This window comes from Arvicanthis niloticus, chromosome 7, assembly GCF_011762505.2.
Source record: "Arvicanthis niloticus isolate mArvNil1 chromosome 7, mArvNil1.pat.X, whole genome shotgun sequence".
Classification (NCBI taxonomy): Eukaryota; Metazoa; Chordata; class Mammalia; order Rodentia; family Muridae; genus Arvicanthis; species Arvicanthis niloticus.
This window is the reverse complement of record NC_047664.1, coordinates 45,966,956-45,990,443: the sequence shown is the minus strand read 5'-3', so window position 1 is coordinate 45,990,443 and position 23,488 is coordinate 45,966,956. Positions and strand designations below refer to the sequence as shown.

At 40.1% G+C, this 23,488-nt stretch overlaps 1 protein-coding gene across 10 annotated transcripts in view; it reads left to right on the top strand.

The window, feature by feature from the left end:
- Window positions 1-2,561: 2,561 nt before the first annotated feature.
- The window catches only part of Bod1l1 (biorientation of chromosomes in cell division 1 like 1), a 55,140-nt gene continuing 34,213 nt past the window's right edge, over window positions 2,562-23,488 (top strand). For 7 of the 10 annotated variants that reach the window (XM_076938433.1, XM_034508365.2, XM_034508364.2 and 4 more), the window contains exons 1-9: window positions 2,562-2,913; window positions 8,694-8,818; window positions 13,030-13,220; window positions 13,688-14,302; window positions 14,924-15,073; window positions 17,593-17,759; window positions 19,423-19,534; window positions 19,829-19,967; window positions 22,364-22,436. In XM_076938433.1, the coding sequence (XP_076794548.1) occupies window positions 2,677-2,913; window positions 8,694-8,818; window positions 13,030-13,220; window positions 13,688-14,302; window positions 14,924-15,073; window positions 17,593-17,759; window positions 19,423-19,534; window positions 19,829-19,967; window positions 22,364-22,436 (1,809 nt within the window). In that variant the 5' untranslated portion in view covers window positions 2,562-2,676. The remainder of the gene's footprint in view (window positions 2,914-8,693; window positions 8,819-13,029; window positions 13,221-13,687; window positions 14,303-14,923; window positions 15,074-17,592; window positions 17,760-19,422; window positions 19,535-19,828; window positions 19,968-22,363; window positions 22,437-23,488) is intronic. The other 3 variants (XM_034508363.2, XM_034508366.2, XM_034508359.2) reach the window with 1 other exon arrangement.

Here is a 23,488-nt window from a genome sequence, read left to right as displayed (position 1 = left end):
TACACTTCTAAGTCACACTCTTAAGTTCCACACCTTTAATCTCACACACCCAAGGTATCTAAACCAAGATTATCGGAGTGTTCTCAGCTGTTGTAGGCTATTGTAATCCAAGTCTCATGTCAGGGTATATGGCTCAAGATGGCTGCAAAGCTGATAGCCGCTTTCTGCTAAAAGTTGGCCCCCAACAGGGAAGGACAGGAGAGATGGCTAGATGGCCATGAAAATGATTGGAGATCTGCAACTGACAGGAGTGAGGGGGGAGGGGAGGTATCTCCAGGCCAAGCCATGGCCTGAGACAAGGGAGGCACCCAAAAATCAACTCACCACATTGGGGATATGGAACCTGAAGAGGCCACCTCTTGTATCCAGAGAGGAACTCCAGTGGAGTGAGAAAGACACCAACCCACCCACAAAACTTTCAACCCAAAATTTATTCTGTCTGCAAGTAATACAGGCATGTGAGAGGGAACAAAAACGAAGGCAATGACCAACCAATAACCCACCCAACTTGAGACCCATCTGGTGGCCAAGCACCAATCCCTGACACTATTAATGGCTCTCTGATATGCTTGCAGACAGGAGTATGGTATCCTCTGAGAGGCTCCACTCAGCAGCTGACTTAGACAAATAGAGATATCCACAGCCAAACAATGGATGGAGCTTGGGGACTCTTATAGAAGAATAGGGGGAAGGATTGTGGGCCTGAAGGGGATAGGAACTCTACAGGAAGACCAACAGTCAACAAACTTGAACTCTTGGGACTCTTAAAGTCTGAATCACCAACCAAAGAACATACACAGGTTGGGCCTAGGTCTCCCCTTTCATGTGTAGCAGATGTGCAACTTGACCTTCATGTGGGTTCTGAACAACTGGAATGGGGGTCATCCCAAAAGCTGTTGCCTGTACATGGGATATGTTCTACTAGCTGGACTGCCTTGTGTAGATAAGTGGAAGAAGTGTCTAGCCTCAAAAAGACTTGAAGTGCCAGGATGGGGGCATATCCAGGGAGTCCCCCACCTGCTCACAGGAGAAGAGGAGGAGGGAGGGGGAAGAACTTTGGGAGGGGGTGACTGGGAGAGGGGCAATGAGGGGGATGTAAAGTAAGTAAGTTTAAAAGGGTTAAAATAAAAATATGTATTATCATTTCTAAAGAAACAATCTAGAGCAAACAAAGCAAGCAGGGTCACTGGCAAGAAAAACTACTTTAAACAGCTTTCTAAAAATAAAAACTGTAATGTGCCCCCTTCTCTTTTCTTCAGGTAATTGCAATATTCGGCCCTAGAATCTGTCCTCAAATAGAAAGAAAAAAGCCTTTGAAACAGGCCAACAATACAGATCAGTGACCTGGATTCTTTTCAATGTGTCCAGGATGTGTCAAGGCTATAACATTGCTTAAAGATACATTGTATCTGGTGTGTGTGAACACACACTGGAACACCTGTTTACAAGCATGCTACATCTAAGATTTCAATAAGTAAACCATCACATAGTTATAGAGTATCAATTTGTGGATAAGGTGGCTGGGAATGCTGAAAGTTCCTCCAGGTGGAAAGTTAGGCACTGCGTTGCTCATTAAAGGCCTTCTCCACGGTTCCTCATGGTGGCCCCAATAATGATCACTGTTCATCATCATCAGAGGAAGTCAGGACAGGAACTCATAAGCTAAGGCAAAGGCCAAGGAGGAGTAGCTTGCTCCCTCTGGTTTACTTAGCATACTTTCTTACAGAACCCAAGACCACCAGCCTAGGGGTAGCCTTCTCCAATGGACTGGACCTTCCTACATTAATTAATTAATTAATTAATTAATCCTACATTAATTAAGAAAATGTCCCACAGGCTTGCCTATAGCCAGATCTTAGAGAGGCATTTTTCTTAAGTATAGTGCTCTCCTCATAGATGACTCTAGTTTGTGTCAAGTTGAAATAAAACTAGCCCGAACACACAGTCCCAATCTTAGGTGTCATCCAAAGACTAAACGCCTTAACATGTGTACATGCTATGCCTGAGACACGACCTTATACAGGTTTCTCTCACTATTACCGTAATGTGTAGCAAAACCCTCGTAGCTAAAACCCCACCTTAAGAGACAGAAATGGGAGGTTGGTAGGCTAGAGCAAGAGAGACAGACACACCAGAAGAATAGGGTGGGTAGGTGGAACAGAAAAGCGAAAACCCTGAAGTGCCATTCTGGAAAGAAAACTGATGGAATCTTAGTCTTCGGAAAGTTCGCCAGCAGTCCCATGGCTGCTTCGCACGGCGGAGGGCTTGGCAGCCAAAACAGTAAAACTAAACCAACGCCTCACTCTTGCCTACTCTGAGCTGAAGCTACAGGTGGAGAGCTAGCGGGCACACGCTCCAAAGCAGCTCTGAGCTGTTCGGCTTCCCAACGACAACCGCCACCACAACTTGTTCCCTTCCATCTCAACCTCGCGATGGCGCTCACGCCTCCAGGAGGCTGGAATTGGCCTATCGCGGCCACCGTAGCCAGACTTTCATTGCCTCTGTCACCGCCTTTTCCTCCTTTCCCTCAGTTCCTTTTCACTTCCGGGGTTGCTCTAGATCCGCTGGTTCCGTAACAACATCCCGTTGGCTTCCCTCAGGCGGCGGGACCTGTGTAGCCGCCTCCCCCGGAGCGCCTGTCCGCCTGGGCTCGCGCGCTCCCCGGCTCGGGCCGCCATGGCCACCAACCCGCAGCCGCAGCCTCCGCCGCCCGCGCCTCCGCCACCGCCACCGCAGCCACAGCCTCCGCCGCCGCCGCCGGGCCCTGGATCTGGCCCCGGAGCGAGCGGGCCGGGAGGCGCGGGTGCTGGCTCTGGAGACCCGCAGCTCGTTGCCATGATCGTAAACCACCTCAAGAGCCAGGGGCTCTTCGACCAGTTCCGCAGGGACTGCCTAGCGGATGTGGACACCAAGGTACGGGGCTGGAGCGGCGGGCGGCGCGGGGAGTGGGGTCCCGCGTGCTCGGAGGGGCGACTTCCCCGGGCCGGACCCTCGGGGCTGTCTTGCACACAGGGCTTCTTTCGCAGCCGCTTTATCTGTCTGTCTTGTCTGTCTGTCTTAGACCTGCAGCGGTGTGCCATGCACTCTGCAAGGCTTGGAATGTTCATTCATTCCCCTGCCCTTGTGTTCTTTTCTCAGGCTAGTGTTCTTGAATGCCTACTATGTGCCAGGCACTGCTTGACCTCAGCAGTTAATACCGCTGTGGTAAGCAAGACTAAGTCGCCGTTCTTAGGAAGATTGGTTTGGAAGCACTAAGGCAAACCGGACTTGGTTTAGTGTTCATTCTTATTTCCCGTGGTCTATTTACTTTTTTTTTTTTTTCATCTAAGTTGTTTTTTTTTTTTTTTCCTACCAAAAGTTTCTTCGGCTTGAAAACGCCACAAATTTAGCGTTTGCAGATATCGTAAAATAGTAAAGAAATGGTTTGCAACGTGTTTTGCTGGCTGTTGAGGGGCGGGTGAACTTGCAAAGGTAGGGAGGCAAACCTGGGCAGAGAAAAGAAGTGGGTTGGGAGACGGGGCTTGTCGTTTGATCTTTTGCAATGGCTGCCTGTTTTAGTAGTTAGGTCAAGTCAGTTTCCTAAGGTGAGAGAGGGACAGGGGGAGGGGGAGAGGGAGAGGTATAGCATATGTAGCTAGCCGTTCAGTTGGAAACTCATGGAGAAGAAATGACAGCAACTTGCTGAAGTATAAGAAGGAAGCGGGCAGGGGGTATGCGTTAGGAGACTGAGAATGGTGAGGCAACGGTCAGCAGAACGGTTCCCTAACCAAAACGTAGAAGGAAGCAGGCACCTGACACAGAAGGGTGCTTTAAGCAGATAAGCTGTCATCTTGGCAGCGAGCCAAGGATACAGGACCAAGCAGTCAGTGAAGTTGGTGAAAAGCTAGGAGAGTGTGTCTGGAAGCGGGCGAAGAGAGAGGTATTGGTTCCTCTTGTGGGGTTTTGTTGCTTTCATTTGGTTTTGTTTAGGGGGTTGTGTATGTGTTTATTTTTGCTTCAATGTGGGTTGGGCTATTGGCTTGGAGTTGTGATGATGGAAGGTTTTTTTCAGACTGGCAGGTCTGAATGAAGAACCTAGTTTCTTTAAAAGCGGGGTGTTTGCAGCATCTGCATATCCTTTGGCTTTGAGTTCACCTATACACAGTTCTGCCATCTCCTCTATAATAATTCCTCCTAAGAACCTGAGGATATTTTATACAAGGACTCTGGTCCTGGGCCCATTCCTTAGCCTTTCCAAAATGTAGGTTTTATTCTCAGGGACTTCAATTAATTGGGCGTGTATAGGAAGTATAATCTTACCTTGCTTAGGGACTATTACAGCCATATTATAAGGTTATTGCTGTTGCCTTTTGAAAAATATTTTAAGAGGAAAATATTAGACATGGTCAGGTAAATATTTCCCCATATAAAGCTAGTTTTTTGTAAGCAACAAGTGGATATTACATTTTGATGTTGTTAAAAATCTGTGTATTTGTGTTGTCACTGTGTGTGTTATGTATAATAAATTTAATGTTTTAATATTTTGATGGCAGGTGCTGCAGGTTTTACAATTCAACCTTTTATTTATCCCATCTCCATTAAATATCCTTGCTCAAACTTCAAAAAGTAGATTATTAAAATGTTTCTTGGGGGAAAGAAGAAAAGTTAGTCTGACAGTGTGAGGAAAGCTAGGCCTTTCTCTTCGCATATGCACGCTACCGTGCTGTTTTCAATAGTTGTTGGCTGTAGGCAGTCTTATGTGGTTCATGTGCTGTGTATAGAGAGTTGAGGTACCACAGAATGTTCTTCTCTAGATAGGAAAGCTTGAAGATAGGAGTGGAACAGAGAAGACACTGTCTTCCCAGAGAGCAGCACAGTGGGACACAGTTGCCGAATCTCCCTAGAAGCATTCTCCTCCCTACCACTGTTTCTATCCTCCCACCCCAGTCTTCCTCTCCTTTAGATAACAGTTGTGTTGTTTTTAACTTAAAACATGTATAATTAAGTCACATTTCTATTTTTTCAAATATGTAAAATGCAAAAGGATACTACTTAGGAATGTAGCATCTATAACAATACAATGAGTAGGGCAAAATAGAGGCAATATTCCCTATTCATATAAAGGACTGACACTTTAATGGAACTCTTGAGTCTCGACTAACTCTTCTAGGAAGTATGGCATTCTTCACAACTGAACATGAAAGACTGCTCTGCTTTCTACCTGAAAGTCTTCCCTGTGGTATGCAGGCTATGAACAGTCAGTGGATTATGTCTGTCACATACATGTGTGACAGTCTCAGGTGCTGTCTAAGAACAGCCTTCCATTCAGTGTATACACACCAGGGCGAGATGTACCAGTGTCTAGTTCCACTCCTGGAGCCATAAAATATAACTCTCCTGGTAGTCCTGCAGTCATCAATGGTCCTGAAGCAAGATTATTTCTGTGGAAGACAGATTGACTATCATTCTTGCAGAAGTGGTAACCTCGGACAGCTCTAAAATCCAGCTACTCCACTAAAGCTGCTCCTTCTAGACAACTAGTCATCAGGTGTCTGACTAAAGCTGTGTGGCTTGAAAACCATTCTGTCCTGGTTTTTTTTTTTTTTTATTGATTACCAACTGGAGAATGAAGAGGGACAATCAAGAGGCCCAGCATTCAGTCCTAGACAAGAATCTAATGGGCCAAGAAAACTCGACCTCTTTTTTGATGACTGGTAATGGTAGCTTTGGATACTTTCTCAGCTATGAATGGCTTCTGGTCAATTAGTTCATGGATCAAATAAGTATTCACTGTTCAAATCTTATGTACCAGACATGTTCTAGAAACTGGAAGTACAACAGTAAACCGGAGTCCTGCTGCTTCACAGTTTATCCTAACAGACATAAAAAAGTAATTAGTGAGGCCGGGCGGTGGTGGCGCACGCCTTTAATCCCAGCACGTGGGAGGCAGAGGCAGGCGGATTTCTGAGTTCGAGGCCAGCCTCGTCTACAGAGTGAGTTCCAGGACAGCCAGGGCTACACAGAGAAACCCTGTCTCGAAAAACCAAAAAAAAAAAAAAAAAAAAAAAAGTAGTGTATAATCAGCTCTGTACAAAAGAATAAAGCGAGAAAAGCATGAGAAGGCTTACTGCTTTGTTCTGTGTAAGGTTTCAATTAAGATAATATTTGGGCTATCTTTGAAGGAATTGAAAAAAGAAAACCAAAAAAAAAAAAAAATGTATGGATGCCTTCCAACCCTAGAGCAGAGGAAGAGCCAAAGACCTGAGGCAGAACTGCTAAGAGAGGAAAGTGTTCCCCACATACACATCTAGTGTGTTGTAGATTAATTGTTTAGGGTTTTTCTAGTAGTGAGAAGTTAGTAAATTTTGAGGATAAGTTAATGATCTGACTTGTATTTTAAATGAGATAATGAATTCTTGATCTACTTTGGACTACAAATGTTTTGTAACCCTAAGTTTTAGAAGATTTAATGTACTCTCCTGGAAGATAGACATGAGTTAGGCATGGGCAGGCAGGAATATCAGGATGTGAGAAGCCTTGGACCACGGGTGGAAAAGATAGTAGGTAGGAAATGGGTCTGAATGTCCTCTGATGTGTCTGCTAGAGTCTGCAGACTTTGCTGACTAAAAGAACTTGTTGACTTTAAATCTAAGTCAGGACCTTGCCATATAGCACAAGCTGGCCTTGAACTCATGTAGATTTTGACATTGCTATCCTCCTGCCACAGCCTTGCAAATGCTGATTACAGACATGGACCATCATGCTCTGCTAGTGAAAAAACACATAAATAAGAAACATTTTTTCTTTGGGGGGAGTTGAAATTTGAATTATTTTGAGGGGACTAAATAAAAAGCTAAATGTATTTAAGTCTAATAAATGCTTGTTAAAAGAAGAAATGCATGCTATGAATGTTAGAAAGAAATTTTCACGACTATTTAGAGTAAGTGAAAGGGGGCATGAATAAATAATTGGATAATTTTCCTGGGGAAGAGAAAGAAGCAAAAGTTGAAAATTGGAAGTGATGGAAGAGCATCTCATAAGGGTAGGGCCTTCAGTTCAGTGAGAGGTAGTTACCTAGTTATCAAAGGTCAGTGTGTCAGTCACTGACATATCAACCAGTGTGGACAAGAGCATGCAAAACTTGAGTGCCCTACAAGAATTGCTGAGTAGTAGTATGTATAGAAGATGGCAGAGAGTGAACGAATGGTGTATCGTAAGTGCACTTTGGGGCCAGAGTGACCTCCTGATTGGAATGAGCTCTAAGGTGAGAAGTTTGTCAGGTGGACTAGTAGAGAGAATGGTTACTGGGATAGCTGCTCTATTTTCCTTAAAATCCTTACAGGTCACTCACCTATATTGAAGGGGGAAAAAGACAGATAAACAAAGATAACTTTGAATGACTAGGTGAGGGGACTGATGTAGGTAAGGACCCTTTTTGTGTTTTATTTATTGTGTTTTGTTTGGGGACATGGTTTCTCTGTGTTGCCCTGACTGTCCTGGAACTCAGAGATCCACCCACCTCTGCCTGCTGAGTGCTGAGGATTAATGCATACACCACTGCAGCACAGCTAAATAGTCCGACTTTGTAAATTTGGTTTTCTTTTGTTTTTCAAGACAGAGTGTAGCCCCAGCTGTCCTGTGACTCATTCTGTAGAGCAGGCTGGCCTTGAACTCAGATCACTTGCCTCCCAAGTGCTGGGACTAAAGATGTGTGCACTGCTGCCCTCACTACTAGTTCTTAACTAGAGAAGACTTGATCTCCTTTTGTCTTCCTCTGCTTTTTTCTTCTTCTTTGTTTGTTTGCTTGGTGGGGCGAGAACTAGGGAGCTAGGGTTTCTAAGCCTTAGACAATGTGGACCTTTTAGGCTGGTTACTTGTAGGTTCTGCTCTGTGTGTAGTATTCAGTAGCATTTCCTGCCCTCTTTCCTCAGGAATAATTTGAAGTGCTTTAGACATTGCCAGATTCCCCTTGAGGAAAGAGAGGTTAAAGTCACTCCTGCTTGAATACTACTTTTACCCTAGATTTAGTGTATAGTTCAGTGGTCTCTCAATGAGTAATTTCTCTTGAGTCTGTAACTTCTCCCTCATATCTTGCCACTTTTCCAGGTGACTTTTGTGTCTACTTATACACAGCTGTTGAACCACTGTGTTCATATGTGTAATGAATTCCCATTCTGAGACTTTCTTGTGCAAGCACGAAGTCCCAGTCTGTTTCCAGCTCATTTCTGTTGCCCTTGGGCTCTTTTTCTATAACTACCTTAACTGCCAATATATGAGTTTTCCTAATACTTTTAACATTATATTCTTTTTCTAGTCCAGTGATTCTTTTCTTTTGTTGTTGGCTCTATCCACAAAGGTCATTCTCATCTGTTGTTACATCATGCAACTTTGAAACTAGTTTTTGCTGTAGGTCATATGCCACATTCTTTTTCAGGACTTCTTTCCTCCCTTTCTTTGTTTCCAGGCCTCTAACATTAGTGTTTGTGTTTTGTTTTTGGGTGGGTTTTTTTTTTCTTTTGTCTTCTTTATCTTAACTCTATTTACAAACAACTTGCCTTTGACAAAACAAGCAGTATTTGTAAGTTATAACTGTAAAACTTTCCATCAAACCTTAGGACTATTAAATATGTTAAAATTATTAAACTGATTTTCAATATTGTATGAATTTCTAACATTCATGGGCTTTTTGTTTTGTTTTGTTTTGTTTTTTCTAGCCTGCCTATCAGAATCTGAGGCAGAGAGTTGACAACTTCGTTGCAAACCACTTGGCAACTCATACATGGAGTCCACACCTCAACAAGAACCAACTGAGAAATAATATCCGACAGCAAGTTCTGAAGTAAGTCTGAGTTAGGGGCACAGGCTAGCTTTCAAATGATGCTGTTTACTTTGTCTGAAAGCAAACTGAAATACATTCTCCTCATGTCAGCAATTTTGGAAGTTTAATGTGACTTAGTCCAGTTTAATTTTGGAGTATGACCTCATCATTTCATATTTGTTTTATAAATTTTGACTCTTCTTGTAGACTTATAGTGGTATTTGAGAAAAGAAATATTATGACTTAAAGAAAAATCTCTATGTAAATATTAATAAATGTAAATGCTAAAATGTCCTAGATAATTACATTAATGACTGTTTTCTTGTCTAACAAGTAGAAAATGGCACAGCTCAGACATTAAAAAAAAAAAATCCCTTGATTGTAAGTATTGTCTTTTAATATACATAGCATGTAGATAAATGAAAGTATTTTGATCTGTTCAGTCATTTTTACATCAGCATAAGACACAACGAATAAAAGCTGAAGTATTTAGAAAGTCTGGAATATTTACTTTTTAAAAAAGGACAAATTTGATTTACAGTCTCCTGCTTGTTTTTTAATATAAATATTTGCTAAGACAAAAAAAGTCTTTCTATCTCAGTTGTTTAAAGAGTGCCTATTCTTCCTGCTTTGACAAATATTTATACTCAAGAACATTTATAAAGTGTGGCTTTAAACAGGTGAGCAATCTAACTCAAGCCTATGTAGTATGAGAGTTCTAAGCCACAGGAAACCCCAGAAATACAAATGCACTAAAAAGTTCATTTAGCCCCAGGCAATGCTAGAAACCCAGAGCCAGGGAGCTTAGACTGTGTCTCCTTGTACAGAAGAAAAGGAAATAGCACTAGGTTTCTTGTCTGTGTTTTAAAAGCTGTTTGAGAACCGTGAAAGAGTCTGGGTGAGATCAAACGATGCCATCAGAAGGCTGCTTAACAATAATACCTCTTGGTAAAAAGTCAAAGCTGTTTCCTGAAAAGATGATACTAGAAGGAGTCTATTGAGCCAAGAAGGCTCCTTATTTCCACAAAGGCCTTCAGTAGAACAGCAAGCAGAATAGCACAGGAATGGGAGCTGGGGTGCAGCTGTCGTGCCCAACTCACATTTATATGCAATGTTGCTAATAATCCAGGGCTCTCTTCCAACACTTTCTAGTTGCTGGCCTTCTACAAATGATTGCATTGCTTCATTACCTGTTTAGAAGGCTCTTGTATCCTTCTCGAGAGAAGGGTATCTTTCTTTTCACAGTGCTGATCCAGTCCACAGGATCCAACAAATCTTGCACTATTTTATTGTTCAATGTTGAGAGTCTCAAGAACAGTTTTCTGGAGTTTTATTTATACTTTAGTGTACAAAATCTCTAAGACAAGGAAACTGTCATTTTTAAAAATCAATCACTTATAACCCTAGCACAATAAAAGACATCTTGACCACAGTTTCATGCCTGGTAAAAGGTAAGGAAGCCAAAGACTGTGGCAGCGGTGAGGGTGAGTGAACACTGCAAGACTAGAGACTGAGAAGGGGAACCAACCTCTGTATTCTGGTAGCTCACCAGCCACTCTTCCTGAGACTTCTGCATATTGTCTCCTTGTTACCCTGTGGGTATGCAGGTCAAAGAAAATCTCCTTCAGTGGAATCTAGGGATTCAACTCAGGTCATTGGACTTGTACTGCAAGAGGTTTTAACCACTGAGACATCTTGCTTGCCCCATTTGCAAGGCTTTATATTAGAAATAGTAGCATATTGAAGTTTTCCTTAGAGAAAGATTTTGTTGCAGTTGATTTATTTGTTTATGATTTTTTGAGACAGGGTATCTCACTGTGTAGCTCTAGCCATCCTAAAAGTCTTTCTGTAGACAGGGCTAGAAACTTAGATATCCACCTGCCTTTGCTTTACGAGTTGGTGTGCAACTATGCCCGGCTTAGTGAAGGATTCTTTAGTTGTATGCAAACTAAGACTGTGTGGATGGACTAGCCCTTTAAATGATTGCGATCCCAAGCAGGTTTTCACACACACTTGAAAAAGTACTCAGCTGACTTCAACCATTGCAGTTGCCATTTCTGTAGAACAAATGGCCTACTATCAGCAACTTGAAGTAGATGAACTTAGCAGCTGATATTTTTATTCAGGAGGAAGGAAATTTTTATTGTTTATGTATTCATGCTGTAAAATCTGAAAATGCTGGATAGCTTTCAGTAATAATTTGGACAGAATTTTAAAAGAGAAAGAAACGGTTTAGTCTTACTTATGTATTTACTTTTTTCCCCAGTAGTAGGAGTAGAATATAGGTCTTCATACATAAAAAATAAGCACTCTATCACTGAGGTACTTTAAAAAAAAAAAAATAGGGTCTCAGTATGTAGCCATGAGTCTCATATGTAGTCTAGGGCTGGGCTTGAACTAGAATGCTGGAATTACAGGCATTTACCACCTTGCCTGGATTCAGCCCTTTTTTTGTTTTATTTTGAGGAAAATAGTCTCCAAATTTGTGCAGAATGGCCTTGAACTCTTAACCTAAAATTTCCCTGTTGCTCAGACTGGTCATAAATTTGTGATTATCCTGCCTCAGCCTCCTACAGACATGCACTAACCGGGTCTGCAGGTAAGTAAATCTAACCAGGAATGTATCTGTTGTCAGCATTTGACATGGACCTAGGGCTGAGACTTTCCTCTCTGAGGTGGCAGCTAGGGAATACCCCAAGGCAGTGAGTCTACAAAGCAGTGGACCAGTAGCTATAGACCTGATTTTTACATAAGATCTTTCTCCATGGGAAGGAAGACTACATTTAAGAGTATTTTTGTTTACAGGACAAGAAGCCAAAATATAGGCAAACAGAGAAGGCAACTGAAGTACTATTTTTTGATTCAATGGGTTTTATACTTTAATTTTATACCTTTGGACTTAATGCCTTACAGCAAAACTTTTTAGATTCTTTCTGCTACATTTGCAACTCATCTTTAAAGGGGACAAAAAAGAGCTTTAAGATGCAGCAGTGTTTTCAGGATTTGTATTCTTTTCTTTAATTTTGTAACTTGGAAAAGCAGGTAACCTACTTTGTTGCATGTCAGCTCATTTTTCTTTATGTCCCACATAAATAGAATTATGTTATCACATGGCTTCAAAGTGCCTCAGGAATTGAAAATCCAGTCCACCCTTACTTCAGACAGGTACACTCAGAAACAGCATTTGACAGTGTAAAGATCAACACCTCCTCACCCATTCTATCCAGAAAGATGGGGGCCAAGAAGCAGGAGGCAACTAGTGCTTCAGTCTCCAAACACTGTCCCAGGTACTTTGATTCCTCCTGGCACATTCTAAGAAGAAATGTGATCTTAAATCTATTTTCCCCAGATGTCGTTTTACACAGGTGGTACTTACATGTTCTTGTCACTCCTCTGTCTGCCCTCTGATGTTCCTTAGACTTACAGTCCCTTTCCTCGATTCCTCTTCTATACACATCAAGACTCAGCTCAATGTCTTCTCTTGGTGGAATGTTCCAACCTTATTGTGGACATAGCCAATAATTCCTTACTCTTCTCTTTTCACAATACATTGTATGTGTTCATGCCTAGCCTGTTGTATTTTAATTGTATCTGTATCTTTAACCAGCACAGAGCCCTGGTCTGGTTTGTAGCTGTCTGGTGGCCAGCATGGTGCATTTTATGTAGAAGACATTCATAACCTACCTCTTTAAATGATTAAATCATCCTATTTTATTGCAAGAAGGTAATAAAAAGAAAGCCAGACATCTGTAGTTTTATTTTTGTTTTCCTTGTTTTTTGTTTATCAATTTGATGAAATTATATTTTGTGTATATTCTTCACCTTAACTAGAAACTCTAAGACTTACAAAAAGTTTATATTCTCTATTTTTTTAAAGAAGAAAACGTTTCAGAGTCAGGAGATTTACTAGGCTTGGAACTCATCTCTGATGTGGTCCTCTTACATTCCAGGGATGGAGGGTGAGAGAGGCACCACCTCCCTCATGCTCTGCAGTACTGGAGCTACTCCAGGGGCCTTTCTGTGTTTTAATCTTTCTACTGACAATGTATTGGTGGACAGTTTACAAGTGTCTTTGCAGTATAGCATGCCTAAAACCACTACTGTATTACCTTTCCCAAGTAGAGTATTGAAGATTGACCACATATATAATAGATACTGTTTTCTTTAAAATAACTTGCACAAAAAAATGTAAAATTAATTCTTTACCTTTCTGTGAATTGCTTGTATTTCAGATCAGGAATGCTGGAGTCTGGTATTGACCGAATTATTTCTCAGGTTGTGGATCCAAAGATCAACCACACATTCAGGCCTCAGGTAGAAAAAGCTGTGCATGAGTTTCTGGCCACACTGAATCACAAAGAAGAAGCAGCTGGCAGCACAGCTCCTGATGATGAGAAGCCAGAGTCTTCTCTCATTACCCAAGGTATGTTGTTTTACTCTTGTCGGTTCCCAGGCTCTTCTTGTTCTGATTGCCTGGATAGAGATGCTTGATTTCTGATACACTGCTCCACTTGGCTGCTCCAGTGAAATTATATGTACTTTCAATATTGCTCAGGTTCCCCAACTGACATGACATTTCTATTTTGAAATTCATTTCAAAAAAATATTGTAATTGTGCCCACTTGCTATAAGAGAGAATGTAACTAAAATAGTAAAGACATTCTTCTCACAACTGGAATGTTCTCAGATGTGTTGGCATCTTTCCTATTAGACACTATGAACTTGGGAGATAGAAATGTTTGAGTATGTGTACTAGGATTGTACCTGAAAAGTCTACAGGAACATGCATTTCTGCTCAGCTTTTAACAGTGGTTTGTAGTGTCAATGAAGTAGAGGGATGTACTTTTTCATAAATTTATTCAATCTTCCAATTTATTCTTCTCCTTGAAGGTGCTCCTGCTCCTGGGCCCAGTGCTACTGTAGCCAGTGATGCCATGTCAATCTTGGAAACCATAACTTCTCTTAACCAAGAAGCCAATGCTGCCAGAGCTTCAACAGAAATGTCAAATGCCAAGGCCAGTGAGAGAATGTCCAGGAAACTCTCATCTCAGCCAAGCACTGACATTAGCACAGAGAAGGAGAAAGGCTCAGAGGATGGGTCTGAGAAAGAAAAGGCTACCCCTGATTCTGGAGGAGATGGGCTAGAAACTGTTCCCAAGTCAGAAGAACCTAGTGATCTCCCTTGTCCAGTGGAAGAAACGAAAAATCATATGAAAGAGAACAATAGCTTACTGTTACTAAGCAAGGATGCTCAGCAAGAAAACAGTGACCCAAAAATTAAATCAATGGACAAAGGAGAAAAGAAGCCCGATGGTAATGAGAAAGGAGAAAGAAAAAAAGAAAAGAAGGAAAAGACTGAAAAAAAAATTGATCACTCTAAAAGGAGTGAAGATACACAGAAAACAAAAGATGAGAGACAAGCAAAGGACAAAGAAATGGAAAGCACAAAGCTTCCTTCTGAAAAGAGCAACAGCAGATCCAGGGCTGTCGAGGGGACAAAGGAAGGTACATGCCCAAGGCCACATGGTTTCAAGAGCAGATTGTTCCTTACAGGAAGAGGGACAGTGTCACAATTGGCTTTTTGTTGTAATGATTTGTTTTGGTGTTTTCATGTCAAAACTTGAAAACTTGCAAAATAATAAAAGTAATAAGCTGTGCATGGTGGCACACAGCAGTAATCTCAGCACTGGACATGGCTGTTGCAGGGTTAGCCTGAGCCAAATCATTCTGCCCTGTTTGGGCTGGTTGGAAGACAGGAAATAAATATAATTTCTTTCCTATACTATGTGTCTGTTCACCAAGAAAATTAACAGAAAAGCTATAAACTTTGTAATTTGTATTTTTTTTCACACTGTTCCAAGCAATTTAAATTGTATATGCAAATCTTCAAAATACTAGGTAGTAATAATAATAAAGTTACTTAAAATCTATATTTGTATATAGCCTTATATTACAAATTAAGTTATTGTTGCAAGTGACTATTTTACCTTTGTATTTTTTTTGATATAACTGCTTTTCTGATGGCTAAATTTCCTGTTTAAATCAGGAAAATTTTAATATCGAGTGCTTAGGCTTTAAATACATTCTTGTAATAAGTTGTTTATTTTGCTTCTTTTTTTCTTAAAGATTGTTCTTTGGTAGATTCTGATGTGGATGGTCTCACTGATATCACAGTTAGTTCTGTCCACACCAGTGACCTTTCATCTTTTGAAGAAGACACAGAAGAGGAAGTTGTCATGTCTGAGAGCATGGAAGAAGGAGAGATTACATCAGAGGGTAAGAGTAATGCATTTTTGTCAATGTTCCTGGGACATTTCTGTTAAGCTTTATTTGTATTCTGTTCTAATAGCTACATCTGACTGTGTGGTATAGCTAGAGGCTGCTACCTTATGATTGCAAGATTCTGATTGAGCTGCAGGGCTGTCTGTCTAATTATCTTTGTACATGTTACCAGCCCTCAACAAGCCTACTTTTCCATGACCAATTCCATCATTTGATGTTATTGCAAAATTGAGAAGAGACAGTGCACATCGAGCTTCTTTTGTTTATGTGTGAATTAAACTTGGTGGAATACAAGCTAGAAGGATGCTCTCACTTCTACCACCAGTTAGAAATGTGAGGGTCCTAAAGAGCTCCTAAAAGGCCTAACAGAGTACATCAAAAGCAGGTACATTACACTAGTCAGGTATGTTGGTGTGTACTTAGAATCCCAGCACTTGGAAGGGGAAGGCAAGAGAATAACTGTTACCTGGGTTTAGATAGGGGCTTCTAGGCTATCCTGCTAGTGTAGTACTCTGCCTCAAATAACAACAAATACTGGTCTACTCAATATGGTTGATCCAGATAAGGAACACAGTCAAATCAGAGAAGGGGTGGTGTGCACAGGGTCAAGTTTAGAAACATTCCAAACAGGAGCCCTCTGTATGTCGTCTGGAATTGTGGTCAACTTGACATCCATTTCTATAATCAAGATAGACTATGATAAACCAAAGAAGTTCACTAGAACTTTGATGTGAAATTCTTATCTGGCTCAAGGATATAGTCATAATGACCTGCCTGCCCTTGTGCCTCTAGCCCTCAGAGGTCTTGCTGCAGGACCAAATCCTGTTTCTCCATCTTAACAATAGTAGACTTCGATTTGACCATAAGAGAATCAGGAAAGCAGAAACACATCAGTCAAGTACAGTATCATAAGAGCCCAAAGATGACCTCTCAGAAGCTTAGGGCAAATTTCAGACCTCTGGGCAAAGCTGAAATCATTATTATACAGTTTGCTTGTCAGCCAACCTTTCCTAAGTGCTTACTGGGTTCCAGAGTCTGCGGTAATGTCTTTCTGTGTCTTAACTTCTGCAGCCCTAGAAAGGAAGCACAACAAAGGGAACAAAGTCTTGCCGTAGAAACAATCCAAAGTCACATAGCCACTGAGCACAGGGCAGAATTCAGAGCTGAGTCAGCATGTAGCCCCAACATGATCCAGCTCTTTGCCCTCACATATTTTCACCAGTAGGCAGCATCCTTTACATTTTCTGCTCGCTTTGGATAGGAAGTCTAGGAAGAAACTCAGAGGGGCCCTTTTAACTCCACTGATACTTTTCTTAGCTCTTTATGTCTTTAAATTCTATGTATATGTCCAGGAGAAACAAAGTTACATATTCAGAATAGGAGCAGCAATGTACGCTAGCTATGATGGTGGTTCTTACTGTCCAGCCCGTGTGGGAAGGCTAGTCTCCATCCTGTGACTTCTGTACTATTTCTATTCTTCTGATGCTTTGGAGTCTGCTGGGGGGCTTCCTTGGTTGGGGCTAGATTTTATGTGTACATGCTCAAATATAAGAAGTTCACAAAGAACAATAAATAATAAGAAGTGAAAGCATTCCTTTTTTCCTGCCTTTCTCCTGTGTCAAATGGAAAGATTGCCTTCCTAATGTAGAGGTGTTAGTGTAAGGTGTGTGTGATTGATTCCTGCTTTTCCCCTGAGCATGTAAGTAGGCATTAAGTGCTCAGGTGTGAGCTGGTTGTGGTGGTTGTACACCTTTAATCCCAACACTTGAGAAGCAGAGGCAAGTGGATATTTGTAAATTGGAGTCCAGCCTGGTTCACATATTGAGTTCCAGGACAACCAGAGAAAATAGTGAGACTTTCTCTCAGAAAACTAAAAAATAATAAGAGTTCAAGTGTGCTTTAAAGTATAGTTCAAGTGAATTTCCTCAACAGTGATAAAAGCATTCATATCAAGTCCAAGAATTATTTGTCAAAACACATTGTTTAAATTAACTGATGGGAGGAATAGTAGGTTAAGATGGTTCCAGCAGCTTCAACTAAGTGGGCTTCTGAATTAATAAATAAACCAAATGGTAATTGATAAAAGGAGACTTAGGCTTAGACTGGCAGAAACCATCTACCAACCTCTGAGTGGATGCTTTCCATCAGATCATAAGCAGGTAAAGGCCCAGCAGTAGTACAGCCAGTGTGTACTTGACTTCCATGTTGCGGCTACAAAACTACCCTGCTCCGGGGCAGAGTGGAGCCTCTGCCTCTTCAGTTCTGAGCCTGGCCTGCTTCTGCCCTACTCTGTGGAGCTTTCCTCTCTGCTTCTTTTTACTTTTAATAATTCAAATGGTCTGCCTCTATGTGTGAGGTGAACTAGTTTTTTAAAATGTTTCTGGATTTTCTCATACGGACAACCCCTTTGGACCTTTAAATGCATTTGAAGTATATTAGTATCCTTTGCTGCATATATGACATGTTGTTGTTGCTTGTTGACAGAGGCACTTTTTATATTTGCTTCCTTCCAGATGAAGAGAAAAACAAGCAGAATAAAACAAAAGTTCAAGCTAGTGATTCTGGTGATGGAAAAGCCAGAAGTGTACGGCATGCTTATGTTCACAAACCTTATCTTTACTCAAAGTACTACAGTGATTCTGATGACGAACTCACAGTGGAGCAAAGGCGGCAGTCCATTGTAAGTCCAGTTGACCCCTTGCTGATTTAGCTGTGGTTCTAACCTCCCTAATGCTGCAGCCCTTTAAACACTCCTAATGTTGTAGTGATTCCGTTACCATAAAATTATTTTCTTGTGCCCTCAACTGTAATTTTGCTACTGTTATGAATTATAATTGCTGAAGTGCAGGATATCTGATTTGCAGCCTCTGAAAGTGTTGGTCAACCCTTAAAGAGGTCACAGCCCACAGGTTGAGAACAATTGTGATTTAGTCTGCTACAACAGATTGTCAAAATGTAACTGGTAGTTTGTACAAGGTACTAATATGCATGCACACAGCAGACATGGTCTTGCCCTCAGGGAGCTTGCCATGGAACTATATAGAATAGACACAAAGGTGCATCATTGTTACTGAGGAAGTGAAACAATGTAACAGGCGCTTCATAAATGGCTTGTGAAACTGCTTGTATCCATGTGACTCATTTCATGCAGAGTTACAGTGTGTAACTAGTATCATATTGAAGAAAATGCAGTCCACCAATTTTCCAGGTTTGAAAATGCTTCTTATCAAGTACCATTCAATTATTGAATGCTTTTTAAACAAAATTCATTAGTTTTTAAATGGCTTACAATTTAAGGAACATAAAAATATAAAAAGTTTCTTATGTCATGATTAGGGAATTTATAGAAATACCTATTGAAGAAAACACTATAAAATGTGATTGTTAGCTAGCTTTCCTTCCAGGCTTATTTCTTAAAGAGGATATTGGTTAGGAGCTGTGCACCTCCTTGGGTTTTTTAACTGGATCTTTGAAAGTTTGACTTTGAGCCCTGAGCCAGAAAGGGATGGTTAGAATAATAAGATGATTGTGAATTCTCTCTAGTTGAGATTCTGCCAGCAGAAACTTTTAAGGCCACAATTTAGGCTCAGGATTGTAGCCACCAAGTCAGATTGGCTGTAGAATTTACCTGTCACTTGAAGTTCTGAAGACTTACCCATTTATGCTGATATTTATGTTTCTATAACTTTTTTCTCCCTCTTTTAGTTATAACTACTTGTTACATCACCTTTTCTTAGATCATGCCTTTTCTTCTTTAAACCAATAGCTTTCTAAAATAATAATTAAGAGTTTTCCTATCTGTGCCTTCTATCATCTGGTAGCTTCCAAAACAGAGTAGTCATAACTGTACCTAGGCACACACAGTTAAATGTTAAATGTCTGCTTCCCCCCCCCCCCCGCTTTTTTTTTTTTTTTTAAGATTTAGGTGTGTGTTTTACCTGTATGTATGTGTATCCCTAGTGCCTGAAGAGGTTAGAAAGTGTTGGATCCCGTGGAAGTGGAGTTAGTGATGGTTGTTAGCTATCATGTGGCTGCTGGGAACAGCCTGGGTCATTCATCTAAGAGACCAGTACATGCTCTTAACCACTGAACTATCTTTGTAACCTGATATGTGTGCACTTTTGTCTATTCTATTGATGTGTAAAAGCATCAGAAGAGCAAACTAAAACTTTGTTGGTGGGAGCAACTTTGAGTACTAGAGGTTTACAAACCAAGGCCTCACTCAATATTTGCTGAGCTGGATCAATGCCTCAGAAATGTACTCTTGGCTCTTTTCTCACATATTTTCTTTCAGAGTGTCTTTGCTTCTACCTGATAATATATAGGCAATTTTATGGTTTTAGGCCAAAGAAAAAGAAGAGAGACTTTTAAGAAGACGAATCAATAGAGAAAAACTTGAAGAAAAACGAAAACAGAAAGCAGAAAAGACAAAGTCTTCTAAAGTGAAGAGCCAAGGTATAGCAGATATTACTGTTATCTGAGAGTATCTTATACACACCATCATTTTCTCGTCAGTCTCGTATTGCTTGTGACATATGCACATAAAAAAGTGATATATGTTCCTAAGTGTGGAAGAATTTATTCTGCAGTAATGGTGGAGTGGATTTCAGATAGAAGTAGCTAAGTATTTCTGGTGATGATAATGCAGCTAGCCTATACCTCACATCTTTGCTTTTAACTGTAATGAAAAGTAAATATAGTACTGTGACAGAACTATACTGAAATAAAGCTTCTTTATTTATTTTCTAGGCAAAAGTAGTGTGGACCTAGACGACTCATCAACCAAGACTTTGGAACCCAAAGCCCCAAGAATTAAAGAAGTACTTAAAGAACGTAAAGTTTTAGAGAAGAAAGTAGCCTTAAGCAAAAGAAGAAAAAAAGATTCAAGGTGCATTTTTACCTGCTATGTTCTGATTGTCACATTAGTGGTGTGTTTTCAGAACAGCTTTGAAAGTGGGCGTAGGCTGTCTTAAAAAGTCCCAACATTGGAAAGGCAGAGGCAGTGGGATCTCTGTGACTTTGAGGCCATTCTGAAATGCACAGAGAGTTCTGGGACAGCCAAGGCTATAGACAGAGACCCTATCTCCCCATTATTTTTTAAATAATAATTTTAAAAAGGTCCTTTTTACTTAATCTCTGCATTTTGATGGGTTGTGAGTTTCTGTGTTAACTATCATCATTTGTACAAAGAGACATCTCTGTTGAGGTACTGAGAACTGTACTAATCTATAGGTGTAGAAATAGCTCTGGAACTCTGACCTTGAGCTCATACTGATCCTTCTGCCTTGGCTTCTCCAGTGCTGGAATTAAAGGTGTGTGCCATCACACCTGGCTTTTTTAGAGACAGAAATTTTAGGGTAGTTTGATTTTATATCTATTCAGCAAAATAAAGGTAGTATGTTCATCCCTGGGTTCCATGAGTTCTCTAATCATGCACTTTAAATGTCATTAGTATTTAATATTAGTTTAACTAATACATAAATTAGTCAAATTTACAGTACAAGGCATGTGTCTTTTCTTGTGGATCAGGCCTTAATTGCAACCAGAACCTGATTAGTTACGCCCATAACTTTCATGCCACTATTGCACCCCTGAGCATATCTTACCATTCTGGTGGTTATTGGAGCTCATAGGGTCCACGGCTCTGTAGGATTGTTGATGACTCCCTCTATCCCCAGGAACCTGCTTAATACCTTCTGGCACTTTGAAATTTACCCAACAGGGAAAAAGCTTTCAGAATAGTGCCAGCTTGATTTCTCCATGTCCTGTGACCAAAGTCTGTGGTGTCTTCAGCAGTAGAATCTTACCATCAAGTTATAGTTGCAACCAAGATTGGTGCTGATAGGTAGTATTGTTGTGGGAATGTCTGAGACCCCTTCCCAACCAACAACTTGAGGAGAAGCATCTCACACAGAGCATTGGGTCTTTATTTGGCCACCTATGGCTTCTAGGGGAAGCATTATCCTCTGTGTGCCCAGGGATAGAACTCAGGCCACCTGTCTTGACAGCAAGCAGCTTTACTTAATGGGCTGTCTTGCTGACCTTGTCATTTTTAATAGAAAAGCAGGAACTGATGCACCATGGGAATGATTTGTACCACAACAGAAGAACAAATTTAAAAAAAACAACAATCTGTCAGGAAAAAAAAAGAAAAGAAAGTAGTCGTAGAAAGTCTCACATTGATTGTAGATGTTACTATGTATTTATGAAGGCCTTGCCTTGGAGTTTGTTGTTTTTATCATCTTTTATTGTGTTAATAGCTATAGCATTTTAGAGTTCATTTTTAATAATTTTGTGAAAATCTGACAGAAGTTTTAAATTGTATCCAAAAAAGTACATACATAAACAGGTTTTCCTATTTCAGAGTTGAGTTTCTGGGCTCTTGGAAGTACTTCTAGAAGTATCTTGTCTGGGCCTATGTAACCAGTTAGTAACAGAGATTGCATCTGTTCACCAGGCTTTTCAGCATCTATTTTTAACATCACCCCATGATTTTCTCTTCACATAAAGTTGGGGTTTTGTTTTGTTTTTTAAGCACTGTATTTTCATTGCTACAATTATTTATTGAGGAATTACAAAGGCAAATTCTTGAAAGTAGCTATGATGTAATGTGAACTGTAGTCTACAGTTTTACTGTTCCATTAAATTACAATTCTTTTCTTAAACTTACTTAGTTTTATTTTATGTGCATGTGTATTTGTCTACATGTATTTATGTGTATCACATATGTGCAGAAGCCTGTGGAGGCCAGGAGATGGTTCTGGATAGTCTTGAACTAGAGTTACAAACGGTTGTGAGCTGCCATGTGGGTGCTGGGACCTGAACTCAGGTCTTCTAGAAAAGCAGCGGATGATTTTAGTGGTTGAGCCCTCTCTCCAGCCCATCATTACAAATATATAGAGAGAGAGTCATAAACTTGAAGATAAGTGAATTTACAGAATTTAGAGAGAGGAGTCAGTTCTCAAGCTTATTGTATGCTATTCATATAGCTCTGAGTCAAAGAGCCTTACTTTTTCAAAAGATGGTGAGGCATTCAAATGTCTGCATGGTGAGTACAGTGTTCGCAGGGCAGCACATTAGGAGTTGTTCTTGAAACATGTTTTCCTTGAGCACCAGGAGTGCTCATGCCACACTTGGACTGTGCTCTCTGATGACTAAAATACAGTTAGATTGAAGTGTCATCAGCCTCCACATGAAGTGAGTAGTAAAGAAAAGAGTTTCAACTCTCTTGTGACATTCTTAGATTCAGATTGGAAGTTCATATTTGATTTATTCCCCTCTCAGGAATGTTGATGAAAATTCCAAAAAGAAACCTCAGGCTGAGGAAGAATCCAAAGAAGCCCTCAAAACAAGTGAGGTATGTCTTAGTGAAACCCTTGTCAGAGCCCTTTAGTTAGATGTGGGTTGTTCAATATTCCTTTCCACAAGACAGCATAATATGATCTTTTTGATACTATGTCTTAAAAACCATTCCGCTTGGCATTTGTAGCCTCATCCCATTCGGCCTGAATTCCTTGTTGTAATGAGTTGATGCATATGATTTAGTTTGGTGTAGAGAGTGAGTTCTCTTCCTTTACCCTCTTCACTCTGTTTCTTATATAAAGCAATAACAAAGTTATTAAGAAGAAGAAAGAGAAAACTAAAATTGCCCCTATTTTATCTCTTTGGTTTCTACATGTATAGATATTCTAACAAAAAAATTTTTTGAGACTTTGCTCACTTTTGTGTTACCTCATAATGTACATAATTATTTAACAATTAATTAGTTTACTGAATGAATACATTCTCAATTACTTAAGTATTAGCTTGTATTTGACACTAAGGTTGTGTCCAAAATGTGTACATTTTAAATTGTGAAAATACATGCAATGAATGTATTTCTGTGTTGGGTTATTGGGATAGAGATCCTTAACTGAATTTAAGTCTTTATTTGTATGAATATATTTATAATCCTATAGCTAACTCATCATTATGTTCCTGAGATAGAGACATTAATAGCTTAGTAATTGTTAATAGCCAGTAAATTTCTTTATTCAGAAACTAGTGTCATATTTAGACATAGTCCTGATATGTTGCTATATACATTTAAATATTTAACTTTCCTTTGTGATAGTTTTTTTGTGGAAATTATCTCATGAAGTCTCACACATGTTACTGTACTAAATGCCAAAACTGAGGTGGAGAGTAAAGTTCAGGTACTGTGCATACTCCCTAGCATCTTCCCAGAACATATGAACATACATGTATGTACATGCTTATGTCACATACATATGTTTACAGTGTTACTCATTTACTATATACATTTGAGATTTTATAAATAGAATATTGCACAAATAGTCTAAATTCATATGACTTCTGTAAGTGATTTGGGTTTCTAAATTTTAAAATAAAATAAGCCTTTACTTATCC